At 40.7% G+C, this 25,782-nt stretch overlaps 1 protein-coding gene across 1 annotated transcript in view; it reads right to left on the bottom strand.

The window, feature by feature from the left end:
- Positions 1-25,782, bottom strand: part of ZMAT4 (zinc finger matrin-type 4) — a 404,068-nt gene that overhangs the window by 34,061 nt on the left and 344,225 nt on the right. Inside the window, exon 6 of the mRNA XM_047770379.1 lies at positions 18,905-19,001. Coding sequence (XP_047626335.1) covers positions 18,905-19,001 — 97 coding nt within the window. The remainder of the gene's footprint in view (positions 1-18,904; positions 19,002-25,782) is intronic.

The raw sequence follows: 25,782 nt of genomic DNA, 5'->3' as shown, positions 1-25,782 counted from the left end.
ATACACATCGCATTGTACAATATCCCTGGATCTTCTGTGGGAAAGTAGACAAAAGTCATTTTTTTTCCCCTCTGTGAAAAAAAACTGCCAATTAGCTGGCAGTTGGGTACAAGCGGAAGGGTGTTGCATCGAGAGACGAAATCACATCCTAAGGCAGGCCCAGTGGGACCACCTGTGACATCCTCTCAGGGGAATGGAGAAATTGACACAATTAGCAGAAAAATATTTTGGAACGATAGTCACCATCTTTGCTGACTTTCATCATTCCAAGTCTGCGTTGGCCTCCACGCTAATTAAACGGTTGAGAAAAGAAAGGTTCTTTTTCTTTCTTTCTTCTTCTTCTTCTATTTTTTTTTTTTTTCTTTTTAGGCCACACCAGCAGCATATGGAAGTTTCCAGGCTAGGGGTCGAATCGGATCTATAGATGCCGGCCAACGCCACAGCCACAGCAATGCGGGATCTGAGCTGAATCTGTGACCTACATTGAAGGTCATGGAGACGTCAGATGGCCAACCCACTGAGCAAGGCCAGGGATTGAACTTGCATCCTCATGATACTAGTCGGATTCGTTTCTGCTGAGCCATGACGGAAACTCCCGAAAGATTCTTTTTTGTCTTTTTTGCTTTTTAGGGACCCATCCATGGCATATGAAAGTTCCCAGGCGAGGGGGTCCAATCAGAGCTGTAGCCGCTAGCCTAAACCACAGCTACATCAACACAGGATCAGAGCTGCCTCTTCGACCTACACCACAACTCACAGCAATGATGGATCCTTAACCCACTGAGCAGGCCCAGGGATCAAACCTGCATCCTCATGGTTACTAGTCGGGTTCGTTACCACTGAGCCATAACAGGAACTCCAAGAAAAGAAAGACTCTTAGGAGTTCCCGTCGTGGTACAGTGGTTAATGAATCCTACTAGGAACCACGAGGTTTTGGTTCAATCCCTGGCCTTGCTCAGTGGGTTCACGATTCAGCGTTGCCGTGAGCTGTGGTATAGGTCGCAGACACGGCTTGGATCCCACATTGCTGTGGCTCTGGTGTAGGCTGGTGGCTACAGCTCTGACTAGACCCCTAGCCTGGGAACCTCCATATGCCATGGGAGCAGCCCTGGAAAGGCAAAAAGAGAAAAAAAAAAAAAAGAGAGGAAAAAAAAAAGATTTAATTGCCAAGCATCCACTATGGGCACAGGAAGAGCTATTTTAATCAAAAGAGCCAGTGGTAATCCTACTTCTGAGTTAAAAGAAAAATTATCTGCATGGGTAGTAAAAAAAAAAAAAATCTGCTTCGGAATAATAAAGTAGTTCTTATTAGGAATATGCGACTCAGGCTTACCCTTTATTTCTGCGTACTATCTTATAGAAGTTAATCATGTGCTATCAATCTGTAGAACTATACACTAGAGAATGTATTATAAGCATGAAGAGAAAACAAATCCTTAGAATTGTTTTTCAATAGAAGTTGGCCAGATAAACATCTCTAATCATCATTCTTTGATCACGGATGTCACTTCCCAGATCTCTTCCCAGGAAGAGCAATGAAATATCAGGTGTGACAAGGTTTAAATCTTCATATGTAAGTAATGAAGGCTCTTCAAAGAAATCCCAGAAAATAATGAAGTTTTGAGTGAAGAAAGCAAAAGCTTTGGGGGTAGAGCCTTAGAAGGCAAGGCTTCTGTGATGGCTCAGACCGCAGAATAGCAAATGCTTCCTTGATGCCTCATCCTGTTCCTGCCTGATGCCCCTCCTGCAACTTCAGCCTGTCTTCTCTCCTCTCTTCCCAACTCAGGTTCCAGGCTGCTTTGGATATTAAAGCTACACCTCGAACCTACCTTCCTTGTGATAGACAGCTGCTTATAAGCACAGCAGGGCTCATGATGACCCAGCTCCACTGCACTGACAGCCACTCACTCAGAGAGCTCACCCACCTCTATCACTGAGACAGGTCACAAACCCTCTCCCTCAATTTCAACAGACCCTGGAAAGGGATAGAGTGAAGGACCATTCTTTGGACCCAAAACTTTAGTGGAGTGGAGTTCCCTTATGGCACAAGAGGTTAAGGACCCAGTGTTGTCAAAATTACATGGGTGGAGTTCCCTTATGGCACAAGAGGTTAAGGACCCAGTGTTGTCACTGCAGCAGCTAGGTGGCTGCTGTGGTGAGGGTTCAATCCCTGGCTGGGGAATTTCCTATAAGCCAGGGGCATGACCAAAAAAATTACCTAGGTGGTCTCAGGATAGGAAATGTAACTTGTTAATTTGTCATTCTCTGCTAAGTGCCTTAGGACCTAGCATGCAATAGATGACTATGTAACAATTTGCTAAACTACTGACCCAACCAGTGAATGTCCTGGTGTCCCTTCACCATGACACGTTGTCTCACTGAAAACCTCTAGATCCTGAATGGACCAAAATCCATCCACAGAATGAACTCTCTAGATTCAATATTGAACTATTACTTGCGTGTTCTAGAAGGTAGACTATTTACTGGCTTGCTACTGGTTTCCTTGAGAGTTAAATTTAAATGAAAGATGCCTCCCAGGAGTTCCCGCTGTGACACAATGGGATGGGGTGGGGGGCAGCTGTGGTTCTGCAGCATCAGGATGCAGATTTCATCTCCAGCCTGGCACAGTGGGTTAAAGGATCCAGCGATGCTGCAGCTATGGCGTAGGTCAAAAGTGTGGCTTGGATCTGATCCCTGGCCCCAGGAACTCCTTATGCCGCAGGGCAGCCAAAAAAGAAAAAAAAGAAAAAAAAAAGGATGCCTTTTAATGCACATGTATAATGAAAAGCAATGATAGATCTTTTCCTTGTACAGATGTTTTCCTGACATGGTGTGAGAAAGCCTGACGCTTTCCTGTCACTTTTAGAGGAAGAGCAAATTCCTTCTAATTCACTACATTTCCTGGCTGTAATATAGCTCTCCGATTATATTCTGAACTGGTCTCTCTTTTCCACAAGAAGCATGCTTTCACCTGCAGGATTCTTATATAATATGGAAAACCAGAATTATGGCATCTGGTTCCAAGACAGAGAAAGGAAACCTGTGTGGTTGGCTCGAAACCTTCCAGGTTTGGAGGCTGCTGAAAATTCTGAAGCTGACCCTACCCGATTGCCCTGAGTAAGAATTATAGTGACCTAAAAGTGGGATATAAAATGAGAAACTTTAAAACACCCAGCTAAACTCATCTACAACAGAGCCTTAGCAGGTCCTTTCTAATACAGATGCTGAAGAACAACTAGATTCTCATTTAGTAAGTTGCCAGACCATGAAAATCTCAGCCCTGAGAGGAAGTCTATCTTATTTAGCACTGGAAAGATATTAGACAATGGGATCTATTATTTGAATGTTATCCATTATCAAGGAAGCAAAAATCGGAGGTCTGAAGCTCCTCTATTTGAGGCTATTCTGCAGTCTTCTTATTAGAACAGAAATAAATTCGGTGGTGATGGTTTTAGAAATCAAAAAGAGTGAGGGCACATGTTATCCTGTTAGGTGTCTTCAGAAGAAAGGGCACTTAAATAACGATGAGAAAAGCCAGATATACCTCTGGAGAGTACAACACGACCAGAAACTGTGGGGAGAACTTTGAAGTAATTGTGTCCTGAGCTTGAAATATCGCCAACGTTTCTGAAAGCGAGCTATATAGATTTTGATTTGTATTTGACTACTCAGCATGAAACGAGCTGAGATTTCTCTGTGACCCTAAAAGCTACAGAAAAAAAAACAAAAAACAAAAAACACTACATTTCCTATTTTTTTTTCCTAATTTTTTTGTCTTTTTGCCTTTTCTAGGGCGCACCCGTGGCATATGGAGGTTCCCAGGCTAGGGGTCTAATCGGAGCTGTAGCTGACAAGCCTACACCAGAGCCACAGCAATGCGGGATCTGAGCCATGAGCTCACGGCAACACCGGATCCTTAACCCATTGAGCAACGGCAGGGATCGAACCCGCAACCTCATGGTTCTTAGTCGGATTCGTCAACCACTGAGCCATGATGGGAACTCCATACATTTCCTATTTTCTGTTAAGGACTATTAAAAAGTGACATGTATAAGACTATAACGATACTCATAGAAATGTATATTTGGGATGAGGCCCAGATTCTGGTTACATCTGACTATGCTTAACATGATATAGAAAGGTCTAGATACTATTAACTCAAGGAAGGAAAAAACAAAGACCCTCAAGATGTTTATCCTTAAGTTATAACTTAAATAACGGTGGTTAACACCTAAAGAGGTGTCTGTCATCCCCTTTTTAAGAAAACCCTTCCAATTCCGAAAGATAGGGCATTTACCAAATGCTGATATTCAAATTTGGATCTAATAACTTAACCTTGAGATGAGCCAGAATCTAGTATGGGCTATGGCAGATAGATGCCTGTGTAAAAAGGATACCTATGATATGGTAAAATAAAATATGGTACAACAAATACTGCAAATGGAGAAGAAAAATGAGCTCCATATTATCAGAAGGTAAAGAAACTCTCTCTGGGGAATCTCAAAGAATACTAGAAGAGAGATTTTAGGAAATGCAGCCAGGAGCATAGTTCATTTTATTTTATTTACTTTCAAGGTTATTATCTATGGTCTTTGGAGAATAGTGTGCTAATTACAGATGACTGACAAAATGTAACTGGTAATCAAAAACTCGGGTGGGAGTTCTCCTGAGGCTTAGTGGGTTAAGGAGCTAGTGTTGCCACTGCAGCAGCCCAGGTCACTGCTGTGGTGCAGGTTTGATCCCTGGCCTGGGAGTTTCCATGTGCCATGGGCATGGTCAAATAAGAAAATAAAGTTTTTTAAAAAGGTCAAATAGGAGTTCCCGTCGTGGCTCATCAGTTAGCAAACCCAAATAGCATCCATTAGAACGCTGGTTTGATCCTTGGCCTCACTCAGTGGGTTAAGACTCTGGCATCGCCGTGAGCTGTGGTGTAGGCCGTAGACGCAGCTCAGATCCCTTGTTGCTATGGCTGTGGTGTAGGCCAGCAGCTACAGCTCTGATTGGACCCCTAGCTTGGGAACCTCCATGTGCCGCAGAAGAGGCCCTAGAAAAGGCAAAAAGATCACAAAAAAAAAGCCGGATAAAGTGGGAGATCTGAATAGTGCTCAGGGTATAAAGGTAACATAAATTGGGAGCATTCAAAACACATTCTGCCATACAAAAGAATGAACTAATGCCATTTGCAGCAACATGGATGGACCTAGAGAGGATCATACTCAGTGAAATAAGTCAGAAAGAAAAGGAAAAAAACTATATGATATCCCTTATACATGGAATCTAAACTAGGACACAAAGGAACTTATCTATGAAACAGAAACACTCACAGACACAGACAACAGGAGGGGAGAAGGGGGAGGGATGAACTGGGAATTTGGGGTTAGCAGATGCAAACTATTACATATAAGATAGATAAACAAGGTATAGCACAGGGAACTACATTCAAAATCCTGTAATAAACTATAATAGAAAAGAAGGTGAAAAATTACATATATGTATGTGTATATATATACATAACTGAATCACTTTGCTGTATAGCAGACATTAGCATAACATTGTAAATCAACTATACTTCAATAAAGTACTTTTAAAAAGAATGTCCTTTCTGCTGTTGCAGGATTGAATACCACGTTTGAAACTTCTGTGTACATTGAGGACTTGGAGCAGGTGGAAGGCATAAAACCACAAGTACGAGAAGAGTCTTCAGAGGCCTGTCCTAGATCCTTCTTTATAGCCCACTCTCTGATTTAGGTCACTTTGGGTTCTAAACCCTGCATGGGCTTGAGCTTTTTGGGAGAGTCCAAAACCCCAACTTTGGACAAGAAACTAGAATTTGTTATGAAGAATTTTGGAGCTATCTTTTTTTTTTTTTTTTTTGAAATTCCAATGTAATTTCATTCATACAGAATGATAATTGCCACTAACTGAGAAAAAAGTTAATGCCAAGCACTAGATAAGAAGTGTTATATTTTTTGTTATTGTTTCTGTTGTTCTTAAAACTTGGAGTTCCCTGGAGTTCTTGTGGCTCAGCAGGTTAAGGACATGATGCAGTTTCTGTGAGGATGCAGGTTTGATCCCTGGCCTCACTCGGTGGATGAAGGATCCAGTGTTGCTGTGGCTGTGGTGTAGGCCGGAAACCACAGCTCTGATTCAACCCCTGGCCTGGGAACTTCCATATGCCTCAGGGACAGCCATAAAAAGAAAAAAAAGAAACCTGAGTTCCCTGGTGGCCTAGAGGCTAAGAACCCTGCATTGCCACTGCTGCTGTGGCATAGGTTGAACTCCTGGCCTAGGAATTTCTGCATGCTGCAGGGGCAGCCAAAACAACAACAACAACAACAACAAAAATCAATCCTTACCACAATCAATTTGGCTAAGAATTTTTATAATCTGTTACATTTTATAATCTGTGTGGAAACTAAGATCCAGAGGTCTTTAAGTAATAAACTCGAGGTCACCTCATCAGTAGATGCAGAGCCAGGATTGAGTCCAGAGGGTCTCATTCTCAAGCTCCTTCCCTAAACTCCCCCTGACCAGATGCATTTACTTCATCCTGTGAATGCCAGCAACATTTTGTACCTCTTACACTTACCACATCCTATGTTGATTTTTTTTTAAATTTTATTAGAATATAGTTGACTTACAAAGTTGTGGTACTTTCAGGAGTACAGCAAAGTGAATCAATTATACACACACACACACATATATATATATACATATCATTTTTTTTAGATTCTTTTCCCATATAGGTTATTACACAGTATTGAGTAGATTTCCCTGTGCTATACAGTAGGTCCTTGTTACCTATCTATTTTATATATAATACTGTATGTCAGTCCCAACCTCCTAATTTGTCCCTCGCTCCCCATGTTTCCCCTTTGGTAACTGTAAGTTTGCTTTTGAAATCTTGGAGTCTTGTTTCTCTTTTGTAAGTTTAGTTTCATTTTTTTTTATTCCATATATTAGTGATTTCATATGGTATTTATCTTTCTCTATCTGTAAAGTCCACACATTCCTAATGGCCGGTCAAAACTGGGTCAAATGTTTGATCACAATTGTGTCTTAATTGAAGGCAAATCATTATTTTACAATTTATAATCATAGAATGGAAACTTTAAGGAACGCATTTTGACATAACCAATTCAACCCCTAGTCTGGGGACTTCCATATGCCGCAGGTGTGGCTATAGGAAGAAGAATAAAAATAAGGAAGTCTCTCCCATTGTAACTCAATGATCGTCTGATAAGTTTTTTTGTTTGTTTGTTTTGTTTTTGTCTTTTTGCTATTTCTTGGGCTGCTCCTGCAGCATATGGAGGTTCCCAGGCTAGGGGTCTAATCAGAGCTGTAGCCTCTGATCTACACCAGAGCCACAGCAACATGGGATCCGAGCTGCGTCTTCGACCTACACCACAGCTCACGGCAACGCCGGATCGTTAACCCACTGAGCAATGTCAGGGATCGAACCCGCAACCTCATGGTTTCTAGTCGGATTTGTTAACCATTGCGCCACGACAGGAACTCCCAGGAAAATATTACAAAGTTAAAGAAGCTCAACACTGAAGTCATAAAATTAAAGAACATTATTAGACTGATCGAGATCATGACTACCTCATACTCAACGAGGACACTGGAATTCGGTGAGGGGACATGAATTGAGAAGCAACAACCTTGGGGCTCCTGGTCCACCTCCCAGGCCAGGCCTGTTGGTCTCCATCACCTCCTTCTTTTCTCTCTTGATGCAGATGCACTTTTTTTTTTTTTTTTTTTTTTTTTTTTACTTTTTAGGGCTGCACGCATGGCATATGGAAGTCCCCAGGCTAGGGGTCAAATCAGGTATGTAGCTGCCAGCTTATGCCACAGCCACAGCAATGTTAGATCCGAGCCATGTCTGAGACCTACACCACAGCTCACGGCAATGCCGGATCCTTAACCCACTGAGCAAGGCCAGGGATGGAACCCACATCCTCGAGGATGCTATGTCAGGTTCTTAACCTGCTGAGGCACAATAGGAACTCCCAAAGCTGAGACTTTAAACCACCCACTCAGCACCACTCTGGAGACAGCCATGACTCATGCACATTTCAAGCAAGACCAAATAATGAGTCTGAATCCCTGCAGAAGGTGAGAAATGAGTGGGCTGAAGAACACCAGGGGTCATCAGTAATTCTCTAAGTCATAAGGAAGTGTGAAAGTGCTCTACATTTCATTCTTTTCAAGCACATAAAAGGCTTACTCTATTCACATACTGTAATTATAATTTACCCCTAGGTAGGACATATATAGCCAAGGCATGCAAGTGAGACTTAGGAAAAAATAGAACTTTTAGAACTGCCTGTGCATTAGTGCTATAGAGACAGATCTAGGTGTGCTTTTCTATTTGTTTGGGGGTTTGGGTTTTTTTGTTTGTTTGGTTGGTTGGTTTTTTGGGTTTGGTTTTGTTTTGTTTTTGGCTTCTCTGGCATTCTTCTATTTATAGGCTACTCTCTCTTTCATTTGAGAAGCTGGACTCTGAGGCCTTCCTCAGAAAAGGGAGGGCTTTTGACAACGATGAACGTGAAGGTTCTTTTTAAAATGGGCCTACTGGACCAGAGACTGGAGGTTCTTTAAAAAACTAAAAATAGAGTCACTCTGTGATCCAGCAATCCCACTCCTGTTGCCAAAATTCGGCCTCTATCTGCTGGTGGCCAAGTGAAATGCAGAGACAGAGTTTTGGGTAAAGGAGAAAAAATAGCTTTATTGCTGTATCAGGCAAAGGGGGCCACAGTAGACTCATGGCATAAAGACTGTGCCCCCCTCCATTGGAAAGAATTGTGAGGAGTTTTATAGTAAAAAGGAGAAAAATGGGTTTTCAGATAGGAATCAGGATTGGGACAAGCATGCATTGTTTTTTATTTGGGGGAATCTTAGTCATCAAAGCTGGAGTCAGGAGATCTCGGTATGATCATGATGGTGGTCTTCTGGGTTATTGCCCAGAATAACAGTGCTTGCAAAAAGGGTATATTGATCAAAGATTAGAAAAAACTAGGAAAGTTCCTAAAAAACATGTGGTAATAATCTTTAATCCAAAGGCAATTATGCTCAGGGTGCCTAATCTCTAATTTATGGGCGATTATATTCAGGGTGCAATTAAGCCAGAGAGGAGGAGAAGGAAAGACACTAACCTGTTCAGTTTTAAAGTATTCATTTCTAAAAGAAGCATAAGGAATATAACTTTTCTCTGAGATGTATAAGATGCCCATATTATTATGTATATTCCTTGAGGGGGAACCAGGATCCTGCCCCAAGGCTGTACTATTGTGTCTTGACTGTTTCCTCCCTTGTCTTTGCATCCCCTTCCTTCCCTGATCAGCATCTGTCTGAACCTGTCCCTAGGAACTCAGGGAAGGTCATGGAAGCTGAATGAGTGCTGCTTCCCAAAAATCAGAAATGGGGGACGCAGAAAGGCTTTTGTGCCCAGGAGCCCCACAGGGCCATGCTCGGTTTCATTTCTGGACATATATCCTGAAAAGGTGAAAACTCTAACTAGAAAAGACACATGCACCCCAGTGTTCACAGCAGCACTATTCACAGTAGCCAAGATTGGAAGCAACCTTAATGTCCATCGATAGACAGATGAGTGGAAAAAGAAGATGTACAGTAGAAGATTGACAGAACACTGTCAACCAGCTAGAATGGAAAAAATAAAAATCATTATAAAAAAAAAAAAGACGTGACATGTATTTACAAATAGACACACACACACACACACACATACACGCGCACACACACACACGCACGAATATTACTCAGCCATAAAAAAGAATGAAATAGTGCCATATGCACTGACATGGATGGACCTAGAGATGATCATACAAAGTGAAGTCAGGCAGAGAAATACATACATTATTCGATATCACTTATAGGTGGACTATAAAAAAATAATACAAATCAACTTATTTACAAAACTGAACCAGACTCACAGACATAGAAAATGAACTTATGGCTACCAAAGGGGATAGGTTAGGGGAGGGATTAATTAGGAGTCTGGCAAGTGCTAGAGGGGTTGTGGAGAAAAAGGAACCCTCCTGCACTGTTGGTGGGAATGTAAGCTGGTACAGCCACCATGAAGAACATCTATACATTGAACGACCGTATGACCCAGCAATCCCACTCTTGGGCATATATCCGGACAAAACTTTCCTTAAAAAAGATACATGCACCCGCATGTTCATTGCAGCACTACTTACAATAGCCAAGACATGGAAACAACCCAAATGTCCATCAACAGATGATTGGATTCGGAAGATGTGGTATATATACACAATGGAATACTACTTAGCCATAAAAAAGAACAACATAATGCCATTTGCAGCAACATAGATGGAACTAGAGACTCTCATCCTAAGTGAAATAAGTCAGAAAAAGACAAATACCATATGATATCACTTATAACTGGAATCTAATATATAGCACAAATGAACTTTTCCACAGAAAAGAAAATCATGGACTTGGAGAATAGACTTGTGGCTGCCCGGGGGGAAAGGGAGGGAGCGGGAGGAATAGGGAGCGTGGGGTTAATGGGTGCAAACTATTGCTCTTGGAATGGATTTACAGTGAGATTCTGCTGTGTAGCATTGAGAACTATGTCTAGATACTTATATCGCAGCACAACAATGGGAGGAAAAAGAATGTATACATGTATGTGTAACTTGGTCCCCATGCTGTATACTGGGAAAAAAAATTAGGAGTTTGGGATGAATAGATACACACAGCTATATATACAGTAGGTAAACCACAAGGATTTACCAGATTGCACAAGAAACTATATTCAATGCCTTGGAATAGCCTATCATGAAAAAGAATCTGTCCCGTATACCTGAAACTCACACAATACTGTAAATCAACTACGGTTAAATGAATAAATAAATAAATAGGACTAAATAGAGAATGCCCTTTGACCCACAGCCTGGCTCTTTCCCAACTTTGTGCAGCATCAGTGACTAGGATGTAATTCTAGACTTTTGGTGACACTTTTGGTGACACTTTGGTGACTGGTGACACTCCATAGACTCCACTTTTTATATTTACTTATTTATTTGACTTTTTAGGGCCACACCCATGGCATATGGAAGTTCCCAGGCTAGAGGTCAGACAGAGCTGTAACTGCCGGCCTACACTACAGCCACAGCAACTCTAAGATCCGAGCCTTGTCTGTGACCTACATCACAGCTCATGGAAGCACTGGATCCTGAACCCACTGAGCAAGGCCAGGGATCAAATCCAGATCCTCATGGACGTGGGAACTCCTAAGTTCCACTTTTTAGAAGAGCTCTTTTGCACAGTCAGATTTCTTAAATGGGACAGGCAAAGCAGTTGCCTTGGATTCTAAATTCTGCTCCTTATTCCGAGCCTTTCCAAGCAGCTTTCAAATAATTATCAACTGACAAGAAATGACTTGACCCTCTTTGGGAATGTTCTCAACACTGTCTTACACTCTGCTCATCTCAGAACTCAGAACCAAAGTCCTCTGGTTATTGAAATTCTTGGTCAATGCCAATAAACCACATTGACAATTCTACGAAGAATATCTATGGTCTTCAAAGTCCATGCATTGATTTGTTTTTTGTCTGCCTGTTTCCAAAGAGAACATCTTCTCAGTACACTAAGCTACTTTTATTTGGTATAAATACTACATGTTTCTTCATGTTCAGCTTCTCTTGCAAAAATATTTATTATTATGATGCAGCTCCTCAGACAACGCACTACTATCCTGAATGCAGGAAGTGATTCTGAGGTATTTAAAGCAAATCTATTCCAGCTCTGAAAATTAGACTGAACATCTATGCAATCACTTCACAAATAAATAAGTATCATGGGGAAATAAGAATTAGGAAGGCTTTTCTGGAGAATTCATACTGATTGGGGAAAACCTCAGAAAAAAACTACGGAGATCACCATTTTTGGCTTCTCAAAGGAAGCTGCATGCTTAGAAAGTCTGATTTATTCTCTTAGACACTTGTATCTCATTTTTAACCAACTGAATTATCAAAGTAAGTAATGACAACTTTTACATCCTTTCATTCTAGGTAATATAACGTCCCGAGCCTTCAACCGTTCCCTAAACTCAAATTTAAGTACATTATGGGGAAAACTGTTCATTAGTCTATGGTATGTACTCAGGTGTCTTTAAATTTCATTTTAAACATTTGTGCTAATTGACAGCCCAGATCCCCTGGAAGTGTTGAAAAATCTACTAATAGGCAATTGCTTTATATGTCAATGTGATCGTTTGCATTTCTAAACCTTTAATCTCATTAGATACTGAATATTTCTCTGGCTATTTAACCATGGGGCAAAATTTGACTGTCATTTTGCTGTTTATGACATTTTCCAAAAAAGAAAAAAGACTTTTTACTACTGGTAAAGAGGGAGATGATAATAACAGTATTGTTTCAGTATTATTCTAACAGGAATCGTAAAGGTTGCCAATAACCTGACTTCTGCTCTTGGATCTGCCAAGAATTATTTGGGGGGGCCTTGGGCAAGTCACTGGACTTCTCTGAGACTCCATTTTCTAGCCTAGAAAGAGGCGATGGGGGTCTCTGGTCAATTACAGGACTATTGTGCATATTAGATATGACCCTTTCGAAGCACTTTCATCTGTGGTTCTACCCCAGCCTCACACGAGGCCCACTTCATTTATCAGTGATGGCACCACCATCATCACCATCTTCTTCATCATCGCCACCACCATCGTCCTTGGCATTATTGGGATCAGCATTAGAAGCAGCTGCCCAGGAATATATGACTGAAGGAACACTTATAAAACTAGGCAAGTAGGTTTCACACTGAATTAACTTCCTACAGCTGCCCTAAAATAAGTACCAAAAACTGAGCGGCTTCAAGGGACAGAAATTTATTCTCTCACAGTTCTAGAGGAAGTCTGAAGTCAAGATATCAGCAGGGCACACTCCCTCCAAAAGCTGTGGAGGAGAATTCTTCTTGCCTCTTTCAGACCCTGCTGGCTCAAGGTTCCTCAGCTTGTGTCCCGTTTTCACACAGCTGCCTTCTCTGTGTGCTCAAATCTCCCTTTCCTTCCTCTCCTAAAGACACCCTAGGGAATTCTTGTTATGGCTCAGCAAGTTAAGAACTAGACAGAGTATTCACCAGGATGTGGGTTCAATCCCTGGCCTCGCTCAGTAGGTTAAGGATCTGGCTAGATGTGTGTGGCTCTGATCTGGTGTTGCTGTGGCTGTGGCATAGGCCTGCAGCTGAAGCTCCAATTAGACTCCTAGCCCAGGAATTTCCATATGCCATAAGTGCAGCAATTTAAAAAAAAAAAAAAGACACCCTAAATCATTCTCATCAATCCAAAATGATTTCACCTTGAGGTTCTTACCTGTTACATCTACAAAGACTCTATTAACAAATAAGGTCATATTCTGAGATTCTGAGTGGACACAGTTTGGGAGGGGCATGGCTAGCTTCAATAAATGGTCAAGACTGACTGGAGGCAAGTTTTAGGAAGAATTTTAAGGCTGAATTCAGGATTCATAGAAGAGAGTACCAGGATCATGAGCAAAGTGCGGCAAGTGGAAGCCCTGGTTGTGTGCCTGTCACCACTTATCACTCAACCGGGAAGGAACTGAGACTTGAAGATTTGTCAGTACCAAGGTCATTAAGGGGCAAAATTACACTAGAAATAAGATTCAATGTTCTTTCCTCTACACAACTGAAAAATCTTGACTCATCACAACACTTCTCTAGAAATGATTACTAAATATATATATGTATATATAAGACCTTGAAAAATACTGACACTTTAATACTTATATAAACTTAGAATTATTAAGAACCAGAGTTCCCATTGTGGTGCAGCAGAAATGAATCCAACTTGTAACCATGAGGTGGTGGGTTAGATCCCTGGCCCTGCTCAGGGGGTTAAGGATCTGGTGTTGCCATGAGCTGTGGAATAGGCAGCAGACATGGCTCAGATCCTGCATTGCTGCGACTGTGGTGTAGGCCAGCAGCTGCAGCTCTGATTAGACCCCTAGTCTGGGAACCTCCATATGCCATGGGTGTGGCCCTAAAAAGGAAAAAAAAGAAAAGAAGAATTGTTAAGAACCATTTGGCAGACTTCCATTCCCAGCTCTGGTGGACTAATTGGTCACACCAAGCTTCCACCTGAGAACAAAATAAAAGCTGGATAAAATTTAAAAGAAAAACTTTTTTGACTTTGAAGAGTTTCTATAGTGATGTTGGTGTGCTTTAAGGAAAATACTACTAGTAATAAGGAAGGACAGACAATTCATGATGACAGAAGGTGACAAAAGGGGGCCATTCAATAGGAAGACATTAAAAAATCCCAAATTTGTATGTGTATAATAATATACCTTTAAATACATAATGCAAAAAGAAATAGATAGAATTAAGAAGTCACCTTAGCAGAGTTCCCATCGTGGCGCAGAGGAAATGAATCCGACTAGGAACCATGAGGTCGTGAGTTCGATCCCTGGCCTCACTCAGTAGGTTAAGGATCCGGCATTGCTGTGAGCTGTGGTGTAGGTTGCAGATGAAGCTCAGATCTGGCATTGCTGTGGCTCTGGCATAGGCCAGCATCCACAGCTCCAATTAGACACCCCTAGCCTGGGAATCTCCATATGCCCTGGGTGCAGCCCTAAAAGGACAAAAAGACAAAAAAAAAAAGAAGAAGAAGAAGTAGTCACCTTAGAAAATCCAGAATTATAGTTGGAGGATTTTAATTATCTCTATTTCTCATGGATATAATAGGCAGACCAAAAATGAGTGAAAACAAAAATGATTTAAATAAGATCAAGAAATTTGACCTAATTATAGACAGGACCATTTATCCAATGGTAAATTCTTTTCAAGTGATCATGGAACATGAACAAAATTGCCTATATGCCTGGAGGACAGAGCAAGCCTACACAAATTTCAACGGACTGAAGTCATTTAAAATATGTTCTCAGACCACAGTAGAATCCAGTTACAAATACAGAAAATATAAATAGAAAAACCCCACATTACATTTTACACATAACACTTCTAAACAACCAGGAGTAAAAGGAGAAAATTACAGTAAAATTTAGAAAGTACAGGGAGTTCCTTTTGTGGCTCAGTGGAAATGAATCCGACTAGTATCCATGAGGATGCAGATTTGATCCCTGGCCCCACTCAGTGGGTTAAGGATCCGGTGTTGCCTTGAGCTCTAGTGTAGGTCACAGATGTGGCTCGGATCTGGTGTTGCTGTGGCTGTGGTGTAGGCCAGTAGCTGCAGCTCCAATTTGACCCCTAGCCTGGGAACTTTCATACACCACAAGCGCAGCCCTGAAAAAAAGCAAAAAATAAAAAATAAAACTTAAAAAGTATATTGAAGGAATTCCTGTCATGGCCCAGCAGAAATTAATCAGACTAGGAACCATGAGGTTGTAGGTTCAATTCCTGGCTTCACTCAGTGGGTTAAGGATCCAGCATTCCATGAGCTGTGGTGTAGGTGGGAGATGAGGCTTGTATCTGGCGTTGCTATGGCTGTGGTGTAGGCTGGCAGCTGTTGCTCCCTAGCCTGGGAAGCTCCATATGCTGCAGGTGTGGCCCTAGAAAAACAAAAAAGAAAGTATATTGAAATAAATAGCAATGGAAATACCACATATTAAAAGTTTAGGGATACAAAAAATTTGCTTATAGAATGCAGCTAAACAATCTGTTGAAGCTCAGTGAAAGCCTTTGATTCTTCTAGTAGAAAAAGGAGAAACACTAAAAAATTATTAACCTTCACTTTCTATGTTGTGTTAGTTTCAAGTGTACAGCAAAGAAATTCAGATATAGATATTCTTTTTCAGATATAGATATTCTTTTTCAGATTCTTTTTCATTATAAAACCTACATTTTTACACTAAGAAGCTGGGGGCCAAAAATGAAAATTAAATCCAAAGGAACTAAAAAGAAAGAAATTTTTTTTTTTCCTTTTTAGGGCCCCACCTGTGACATATGGATGTTCTCTGGCTAGGTTTGAATTGGAGCTGCAGCTGCCGATCTATGCCATAGCCGCAGAAACATGGGATCCAGGCCAAGTCTGTGACTTATGCCACAGTTTGTGACAATGCCATATCCTTAACCCACTGAGCAAGGCCAAGGATAGAACCATCATATTCATGGATACTAGTCTGATTCTTAACCCACTAAGCCACAACAGAAGCCCCAGAAATAATTTTTTTTTGTCTTTTTCTTAGGGTTGCACCCACAGCATATGGAGGTTTTCAGGCTAGGGGTTGAATCGAAGCTGTAGCCACTGGCCTACACCACAGCCACAACAACGCCAGATCCGAGCCGCATCTGCAACCTACACCACATCTCATGGCAACACTGGATCCTTAACCCACTGAGCGAGGCCAGGGATCGAACCTGTGTCCTCATAGATACTAGTCAGATTTGTTTCTGCTGAGCCACAACAGGAACTCCCAGAAATAATTTTTTAAATGTCAGAAAATACCTGTACAAAAGAAAATCAACAAATCCCAACCTCTGTTCATCAAAAAATTTATAAAGATGGATCTAACAAAAAATGATCAAAAAAGGGAAGAGACACAAATAACCAATGTCTGGAATGAAAAATATTCCACAGGCCTTAAAGATAAAGCAGAGGGATAAAAAGAACAAGTTCATACCACTATATTTTAAAATGTAGATGAAATGGACAAATGGATGGAAACATCTTTTTTTAAACAGATACAAGAGGAAGTAAATACAAATGTGAAGTTCTATATTAAAGAACCTGAATTTCTAATAAAAAGCATATTCCCATAACATAAATCTCTAAGCCCAGATGGCTTCGCCAATGACTTTTTCTTAGTATTGGAGATGAGAAATGACAGCAGTCTGCTACCAACTCATTCAGGGATTCGAAATAGAAGGAAACATTCTCGACTTGTTTACCGAGCCGCCCCCCCCCCCACAGGAAACCAAGCCCAACGAGGATAGAACAAGAACACTGTGCAACATCCTGTGTCATAAACAAAGACACACACACACACACATTCAGGATATTCAAATTCGTTTATAAGAGCAGATGAAATAGGCCATTTCCTTCACTTCCCTCTTCAGTGCTACCTGCTACTTCTGTGGTCAAAAAACAAACTCTCTTGCTTATTGGAAAGAAGGCAACACCATAAGAGACATATCCAATGGAAGTCATGTATGTTTATGAAATTATAGCAGGGAAGAGAGGTCCTTTTCCGAAATTCATTACAGGACTCTCTACTGGCAGTCCCTGCAGTCCCATGTCCCAAGCCTGTCTGGGGGGACTAAGGGACATAAATCAGTTAAAAGCAGGATGCTGCCGGGTTCAGTCCTGGTTCTGCCATTTGCTGGCAAGGTGATGCCAGCTAAGTGACTTAGCTTCTCTGAGCCTTACGTTTTCTCAGATCAAATAATGGGCCAATAATATTTATCTCAATGCAGTTAAGGGGATTAAATAAGGTAATAAATGGGAAGAGGGCAACCACAAATTCTGTCCCATGAAGGTTTTTTTGTGTGTGTGTTTGTTTTGTTTGCTCTTTAGGGCCGCACATGCAGCATGTGGAAGTTATGCCAGGCTGGGGGTCAAATTGGAGCTGCAGCTCCTGGCGACAACACAGGATCTGAGCCGTGTCTGCGACCTACACCATAGCTTATGGCAACGCCGGATCCTTAACCCGCAGATCCAGACCAGGGATGGAACCTGCCTCCTCATGGATACTAGTCAGATTTGTTTCCCCTGCACCACAAGGGGAACTCCATTACTTACCTTTTAAAATCACATTCACTCAGTCAGGAATGTTTATGAAGCTCTTAACACATACCAAGTACTGTGCGGGCTGAAGATGGTGAGCAAAATCAGGCCCTGACTTCATCCTTGAGAGCTCAGTCTCCGCACCAATGTCCCCATAAAGCTTGCCCTGGTTGCTTCTGCCCAGGTCCTCAAAGCTTGGGGCGCACACATCGTGTGTTAGAGAACAATCTATGTGTTTATGCAACTGCTCCCCAGACTGGCAGGAAGGTCCCCGAGAGGGAGGTCTGAGTCCATTCTTCTTTAATCCCCTGGGGCACACTCAGGTCTGACACACAGTGGGTGCTGCATAAACATTCTCTGAATGAATCATTCATTATTCAGGAGGCCCTAATGTACTCGAATCTGGTAAATGATTCTGCTAATGATCATGAGAGAAATGAAAACAATTACATTCAGAAAAATTACATATTTTTGAGATATTCTTTGTTTTTCCCTATTTGGTTAATTTTAGTAGCAGTTCTAGCAGCCGCTTTAAAAATGCCTAAAAGTTAAATTTTTTTAAGATGCTCAATATAAACAGAGGTGAAATTATGCCTGATTAGCCTTTTCCAGTTTGAATTCATACAAATTTGTGAGGAAAAAAATGAGCTTCCATGTAATTGAAAATAGCTGTGTATGTGAACAACTTAAAATTTCAGAGAATTTGTTAGCTTTCCATATGAATCAACAACATTCATCTAGAGATGGAAATTGGTATAAGACATTCATAGAATTTTACTTCACCCCCCTGAGGTCTGGCCCATCCTCCAAGTAAAGATTATATTGTCTATTTTAAAACATTTAATAGAGATCTAAAAGTTTCCCAAAGTTCATACAAATGTGCTGACTGTCCTTGAAAGAATTGAAAACATGAAAAAAAAAATGTCATTACTGTGTCAAAAAAAGGGGCAGAAGTCATTCTTCAAGTAGCGCTAGGCAAACTCTGGAGACCTGAGCCGCATAAATATTAAGGGAACCTTGGAAATAAGAGATGTATTTTCCACACACTTATTTTGAAATAAGTAAAGGGGTTAGCCTATATTCATTATGCTAAAAATTACATACAAAAGAAATGGAGGGTGAAAACATGAAAGTACCTACTTGGTCTGGTGTTTAGATCCTTTCAGATGGGCATGATACTGTTCTATGGAGTTTAGAGAGACACTGCAGATGGTACATCTGTAGTTGCGCCTCAGACCTGTGGACGACAGACACACAGACCTCGTTAGCTGCATCCTTGTCATCAACCGCCTGAAGGAAACCTAGAGTCTCCAGGTCAGGGACAGTGTATCTTCTAAGATACATCTGGTCTACCCCACTGATGCCATTTCCATCCTTCCTCCCAGAGGCCAGTCAACAGGTCTCTTAGCAAAAGTGTGAATACTATGAGCATGCTGGAAATAGCCTGCCCCATTGCTGAATAACTGAAATTGTTTGAACATACTTCTTTGAGGTAAAATGTTTCTGCATATTTTGTCACCCAAAGAAGCCTCTTTTTTTCTTAAAGCAGAGAGATATGGTAGGCTGTCGTTTCTGCAATGAAAGTTAAGACTCCAGAGAAAAACTCTGTCTTTCTGCCACCTCTATGTCAATGAAAGAATCAGACATTCAACTTAGCTATCATTCATCTGAGCGCTTCTTCCAGGATCATCTTATAAAATGCAAATACCCCCAAAAAAGTACTCTATTAATTTAACCTACATGAAAACTTATTTTCCAGCAGAGAGTTGAAAAAAATAAGCTATTCATTCATTTGTTGACTCATTTCATTCATTCATAAATAGAATGTGAACTTTGAACCAGGCATTGAGGAATCCAAGAAGAATAAGATCTCCCTTGTTTTCAAGGAGTTTAGGGAAAACTTTGACTCTTTTGTAATATTGACTCACCTGGAGTCAAATGTGTCAGAAAGAAGCTTTGCCCAAGCAACCTCAAACATTTACCACAGCTCAGAGACCCTCCATGGAAGCCATGGAATATATTCCTTTGGTAGTTATCTCCCATCAGAGATAAAAAAGTAGACTCAGAAGCATGGTCTGAAATGTTGGATTTAAATCTTGGCTCCAATTCAGTTAAAGTACATCACCCAAATTATAAGGGGAGTATATATTTCACCTGGAATTCAATTTAAGGTCTGACTGACTACAAAATTAAGCTCGCTACTAAAACAAAAGAGAACTGATACACGGATCAGGTTTTGTACATTGATCTGGGATCTGAAAAACAATTTCATGGTACTTCCGAAGACAAATGTCCTCAGTCATAAGGGGAAGCTATAGAGTTCTGCAACCTAACTTCACACCATATCACCTGTTCAGAGGACCAAAACCATCCAGGCATATATGTCTCAGGTGGGCAGAAATGAAGTTATTTGGTTAAGATCATATATTATATATATATAAATAGATAGATATATTTATATTTATATATAAACTTTCATTCATAAAGATATATGAGTCCCTATGTTCATTGCAACATTATTCACAATAGCCAAGACAAGGAAACAACCTAAATGACCATCGACAGATGGATTAAGAAGATGTGGTTTTATATATATATATGTATATAGCAACTAGAGATTATCATACATATATTATTATACATATATATGTATATAGCAACTAGAGATTATCATACATATATATATGTATATATATATATAGCAACTAGAGATTATCATACTAAGAGAAGTAAGTCAGAAAAGGGAAGATAAATGCCATATGATATCACTAATATGAGTAATCTAAAATACGGTACAAATGAACTTATCTATAGAACAGAAACAGTTTCTCAGACATAGAGAATAGACTTGTGGTTCCCAAAGAGAGGGGGGATGGTGTGGGATGGACTGAGAGTTTGGGGTTGGTAGATGCAAACTATTACATTTAGGATGGATAGACAAATAAAGTCCTACAGTACAGCACAGTGTACTACATTCAATCTCTTGGAAGAGAACATGATGGAAGATAGAATGAGAAAAAAAATGTGTGTGTATATATATATATATATATATATGACTGGGTCACTGTGCTGTACAGCAGAAATTGACACAACACTGCAAATCAACTATACTCTAATAAAAAAGATAATAAATGACGGAAATAAAAAAATCATGCAAACAGTTAAAAATTAATTAATTAATTAATTAAATCTTGGCTCCAAATATCCCTGGTTGTATAATAAAGGGGAAGTCACATAGTTTCTCCCCGGCTTCAGTTTTCTCATCTACAAGGTGAAGACGAAGCCATGCACATCACAAGCTTGTAAGAATTACATGAATAAGTATGCTTAGCAAGTGAGAGCTGTTCATTGTGCTCCAAAATTCTATGCTTTACCATCATAAAAGCCAGGATATTAAACAGGTATAGCATTTTCCCCTGATTAATGCATAGCATTTCCTTTCTAAGAGACAAAATCATTCTCATTTTCCTAAAAAGAAAATAATGCACAGTCTTGGAAGAATTTTGTAACCTGCTACCCGGGTGACTTTACACAAACTATTTGACTTCTCTGAACTTTTGTTTCCTAATAGGATTGTGAGTGGGGCTGAGAATGATCAGGTATTTCTGAAAGAGTGTCCGGTTCACAATATGTGATCAACATAAATTAGCTATTGTTATGATTTCAAAGAGATGTTAAAATGGAATCTTTATTTCCCAATCTCCTGGAGGATGCTCTAAGTTGAAGTTCTAAGACACAGATGCTAGCTCTACCCAAGAGATTACAGGGGGAGGTATGGGAGCCCTGATTCAAGGTATCCAAAGAAAGTGATCAAGAACCAATTTCCAGAGTACCCGCCAAGGCGCGGTGGGTTAAGAGTATGACTGCAGTGGCTCAGGTTGCTGTGGAGGTGCAGGTTCGAACCCCAGCAGCAGTTGTAGGTTGTTGCAACTGTGGCTCCAATTCAATCCGGAGCCCAGGGAACTTCCATACGCTGTGGGTTCGGCCATTAAATAAATTTTTTTTGAAAAAAAAGAACCAGTTTCCAACCCAAGGTGACCAATCACCACCAGTTTGAAAAAGAATGGAGAAGAAAGAAAGAAAGATATAGGTAGACAATTTCTTAAAGATTGTAGGATGAGTTTGATTTCTCCTCCTCCATGTGAGATGGGGGATTGCTTAGCACCTGTCCACATTCATGCTCAAAAACCCATGGAAAAGGATTCAGGGGAACTACCTAGAGAGCTTTAGGAATGCGCCCCCCCACCCCGCCCTTTTTAGCCCTGAACCTGAACCTAAGCATGGAAGTTCCCAGGCTAGGGGTCAGATTCAAGCTACAGCTGCCAGCTTATACCACAGCCACAGCAATGCTGGATCCAAGCTGTGTCTTCAACCTATACCACAGCTCATGGCAATGCTGGATCCTTAACCCACTGAGTGAGACCAGATATTGAACCTGCATCCTCATGGATACAGTCAGGTTTGTTACCACTGCACCACCACGGGAACTTCAAGGAATGCCTTCTTGTGCTTAGAGACTCTACACACCTTTCAAGATGCAAAGGCCTAGGAATTGTGGCTGCCTACCTACTCTGATGGTAAAGTAAGAGGAGTGGGATGATGGGCTTGGTGTGTGTTCTCAGAACTTCAGAGTAAAAGATGTGAAGTTTCCCACAGACCATGGGTGCATCCCGTGTGAGTGGTGGGGCAATGTGGCCTCAGCAGAAAGATGCCAGGAGGGTTCGGCTGGATATCTAGGGCCTTAAAGTGAGCCCAGAGAAGACACTTAGCCCATATCAAGTAGTGCTGAGTTCTTGAAAAAGCCATGGAATCTGCCCCACTCTTTGAACCCATGAGAAGGACTCAGTTTGCAACACCAGCCGAGTCAGGCGGTGTCTATGCTAGTTTTGAGCCTGTCCCCATCAAGTCAACTTTCACCTCCCTTGCCTTTCTGCATCCCTCAGGCCTGGAGGAACCTGAGGCAAATCGCTGGGATAAAAAAAAAAAGCTGAAGTCTCAGGCAGTGAAAAAAGAGAGGAGCCTACCACATTCTTATTCCCAGGGCTAATAGGCAGCCCAGGCAGAACTGAGATGAAGGAGGGAAACAACTAACTTTCAGTAAAGTTTGGAGATATTTAAAGATTATTGTGTATGAACAAAGAATGTCACCTGCCATTTCAGTGAACAAAGGTGCCATCAGCCACTGTAGACTCCCCCTGACAATGGCACTCCCTGAGGGGACTCAGGAAGGAGAAAAGTAGGATAGTAGTCCTAGATAGTTAAGGTGAATATCAAAGGAATGATTTTTTTTATTAAGTATAGTTGATTTATTTACAATGTTTCTTCAATTTCTGATGTATGGCAAAGTGACCCAGTCACACATAGTTCCCTGTGCTGTACAGTAGGGTCCCATTATGCATCAATTCCAAATGTAACAGTTTGCATCCAAAAACCCCAAATTGCCCATCCACCCCTCCAACCCCCACCAACCACAAGTCTTCTCTCCTTGGCCTTGATCTATTTTTGTTTTATAGATAGGATCACTTGTACCATATTTTAGATTCAACCTATAAATGATATCATATGGTATTTGTCTTTTTTCTTTCTGACTTCACTTATTATGAGAATCTCTAGTTGCATCCATTTTGCTGCAAATGGGATTATGTCTTTTTTATAGCTGAGTGGTATTCCACTGTGTATATATACCACATCATCTTAATCCATCCATCAGTCAGTGGACATTTAGGTTGTTTCCACATCTTGGCTATTGTGAGTAATGCTGCAATGAACACAGGGGTGCGTGTATATTTTTGAATGAATGTTTTCTCTGGATATATGCCCAGGAGTGGGATTGCTGGATCATATGAAAAGATTTCAACAAGTCCTGACTCTTGTATCTTCCCCTAGGAAAGCACTAAAATTATTAGTTTGAAATGTTTGTTTTTGTGATTAGCAGTAACCTTTTGATGTCCGAGTACAAGTTTAATTTTTTTTTTTCTTTTCTCAGCAAAAACTCCTATATATCGCAGCTGCTCCCTCAACTTTTGGGAGTGGCTATCATGCAGAGAGATCCAAGAGGCTGTACCCTGGGCTTATGTCCTCAGCAAGTCCACTGAATAATACATAATCCTCGACTTTTAAGCTGTGCTTTTTTATTTTCAGTAGACACCTGGATGTATCAGTTAATGACATCAAACACATATGTGTCTAGGAGTGAAAATAAAGAACCCTTTACTCCTTCAGAGTGATTGAAAATTCATGCAACTTACCCTAGTTTTTACCCAAGGGGTAGGAAAGCATTAACTCCACAGAGATGGTTTGAAAGGGCAGTGGATGGCAAGAATAAATTTACTTCTTAGACTTTCCACTGCAGGAGCTTGGGTTTGGTCCCTGGCCTGGAAACTTCCATATGTTGTGGGTATGGCCATAAAAAATAATAATAAAGTAACTTCTGATTACTTCCAATAAGTCCTATTTACTGAATATTGCAGTGTCACCAGAATTGCTTCTCTGTCGATAATATGACAGAGGGTAGAACTTCTGGTAGGTTTTCGAATTCCTCTAACCCAGTGCATGTTTCAAAGAAGCCTAGTTAACATGACATCATAAGCTGGTTTGACCAGTGGAAGCACTTACTCATTTTTAGTTTCAATTACATAATAGTTGGACTCTGACTTTTCTAAGTGTTCAATTAACAGTCAATTCAGTTATGATGAAAAAAGAAAAAACAAAAAAAAAAACAAAAACAATGAAACCACAGATCTCTGGGGTCTTCTTGGGAAGCAATTTAAGGGACTCCAAAGTTTCCAGGCACAGACTGACAGTTCAGAGATGACATAGACAATGGGTGCCTCTCTATTCCATCAAGCAATGACTCCCAAATGTCCCTGTGCATCCTGTGGTGATGGTGCTAAAATGCAGATTCTCAAGCTCAGAGTCTGCCAGTTCTGTTTCTCTAATCCTGGGAGGGGGCCTGGGAATATATAAGAAGTTTCAGACTCATTACTCCCACCTCCAATATACACTCACACTTTAAAAAGTACTGCCCCATAGAGTTGTATTCCTTTCAGTAACTTGAATTTGTCAGAACAATATTGGGTCTTTAAAAAAAATTATTATATTAAGAAGAGTTGTGCTTATGTGGCTTTTCCATTTGACAGGTGTGCATGATTCAGAAAGATCACTATAGTCCCCAAACCCTAGGCGCAATAAATTATCACTACCTGCATGTGAGTTGTTTGAATGCTTATCTGGGGCTGATCCATTCTCACCTTTTATGCACAGAATCAGAATATGAAAGCTAGCTCCAGGCCTTCTTGCCTCCAGAGTTCTCCATCAATCTTGTCATAATAAATGGTAACCACTATTTTTATGGGTGCTCTTCAGTCTACAGACTAATCAAAGTTCTCCCTGTAACGAATGGAGGCTCGGCAGGGCAAAGGCATAAAATATTTATGTTGAAAAATGGGCATTTTTAAGATCATCAACAAATCTAAAAAATATTCTGATCTGTTGCTTTCCGTTACAGTTCTCTTGCTCTGCAGCCAAACAGAGGCGTGGGCAGGAAATATTTGGCACTTTATTGCAATGCAAACTACAGGGAGCATAAACTAGAAAGGCAGTGCATATAAACAAGAACAAAGGCAGAGAGGGGCAGAGGAGTCCTCCCCCACACACAACACAGTGTCCTTGGTGGGAACTTAGGACTTTACTAATGCTCAGTTGAAATCCTAATTACTTTGGAATTATACAGCTCCTTGTTTCCTGCGAGAAAAAGAGAATCTTATTAAACAAAAATGCTAGCTTTCTTATTCAATTCATTTTCCCTGCAATACCATTTTATGAGTATCCTAAAGCCTTTACAGACCTAAAGCTTATTTCTGCAGAACTGTCAATATGTGTTCACAAATATCATTCCTGCCTGCAAGGAACTGACAATCCCAGTGGAGAGAAAAGATATGTATACAAATAGTTATAGTACCAGGTCAAACACAAAATGTACTACAGACAGCATGAAGTGGAATATTACTCCTGTTGTG

The sequence above is a fragment of the Phacochoerus africanus genome, chromosome 3 (assembly GCF_016906955.1).
Source record: "Phacochoerus africanus isolate WHEZ1 chromosome 3, ROS_Pafr_v1, whole genome shotgun sequence".
NCBI lineage: Eukaryota > Metazoa > Chordata > Mammalia > Artiodactyla > Suidae > Phacochoerus > Phacochoerus africanus.
This window is presented reverse-complemented; position numbering and strand designations above follow the sequence as displayed.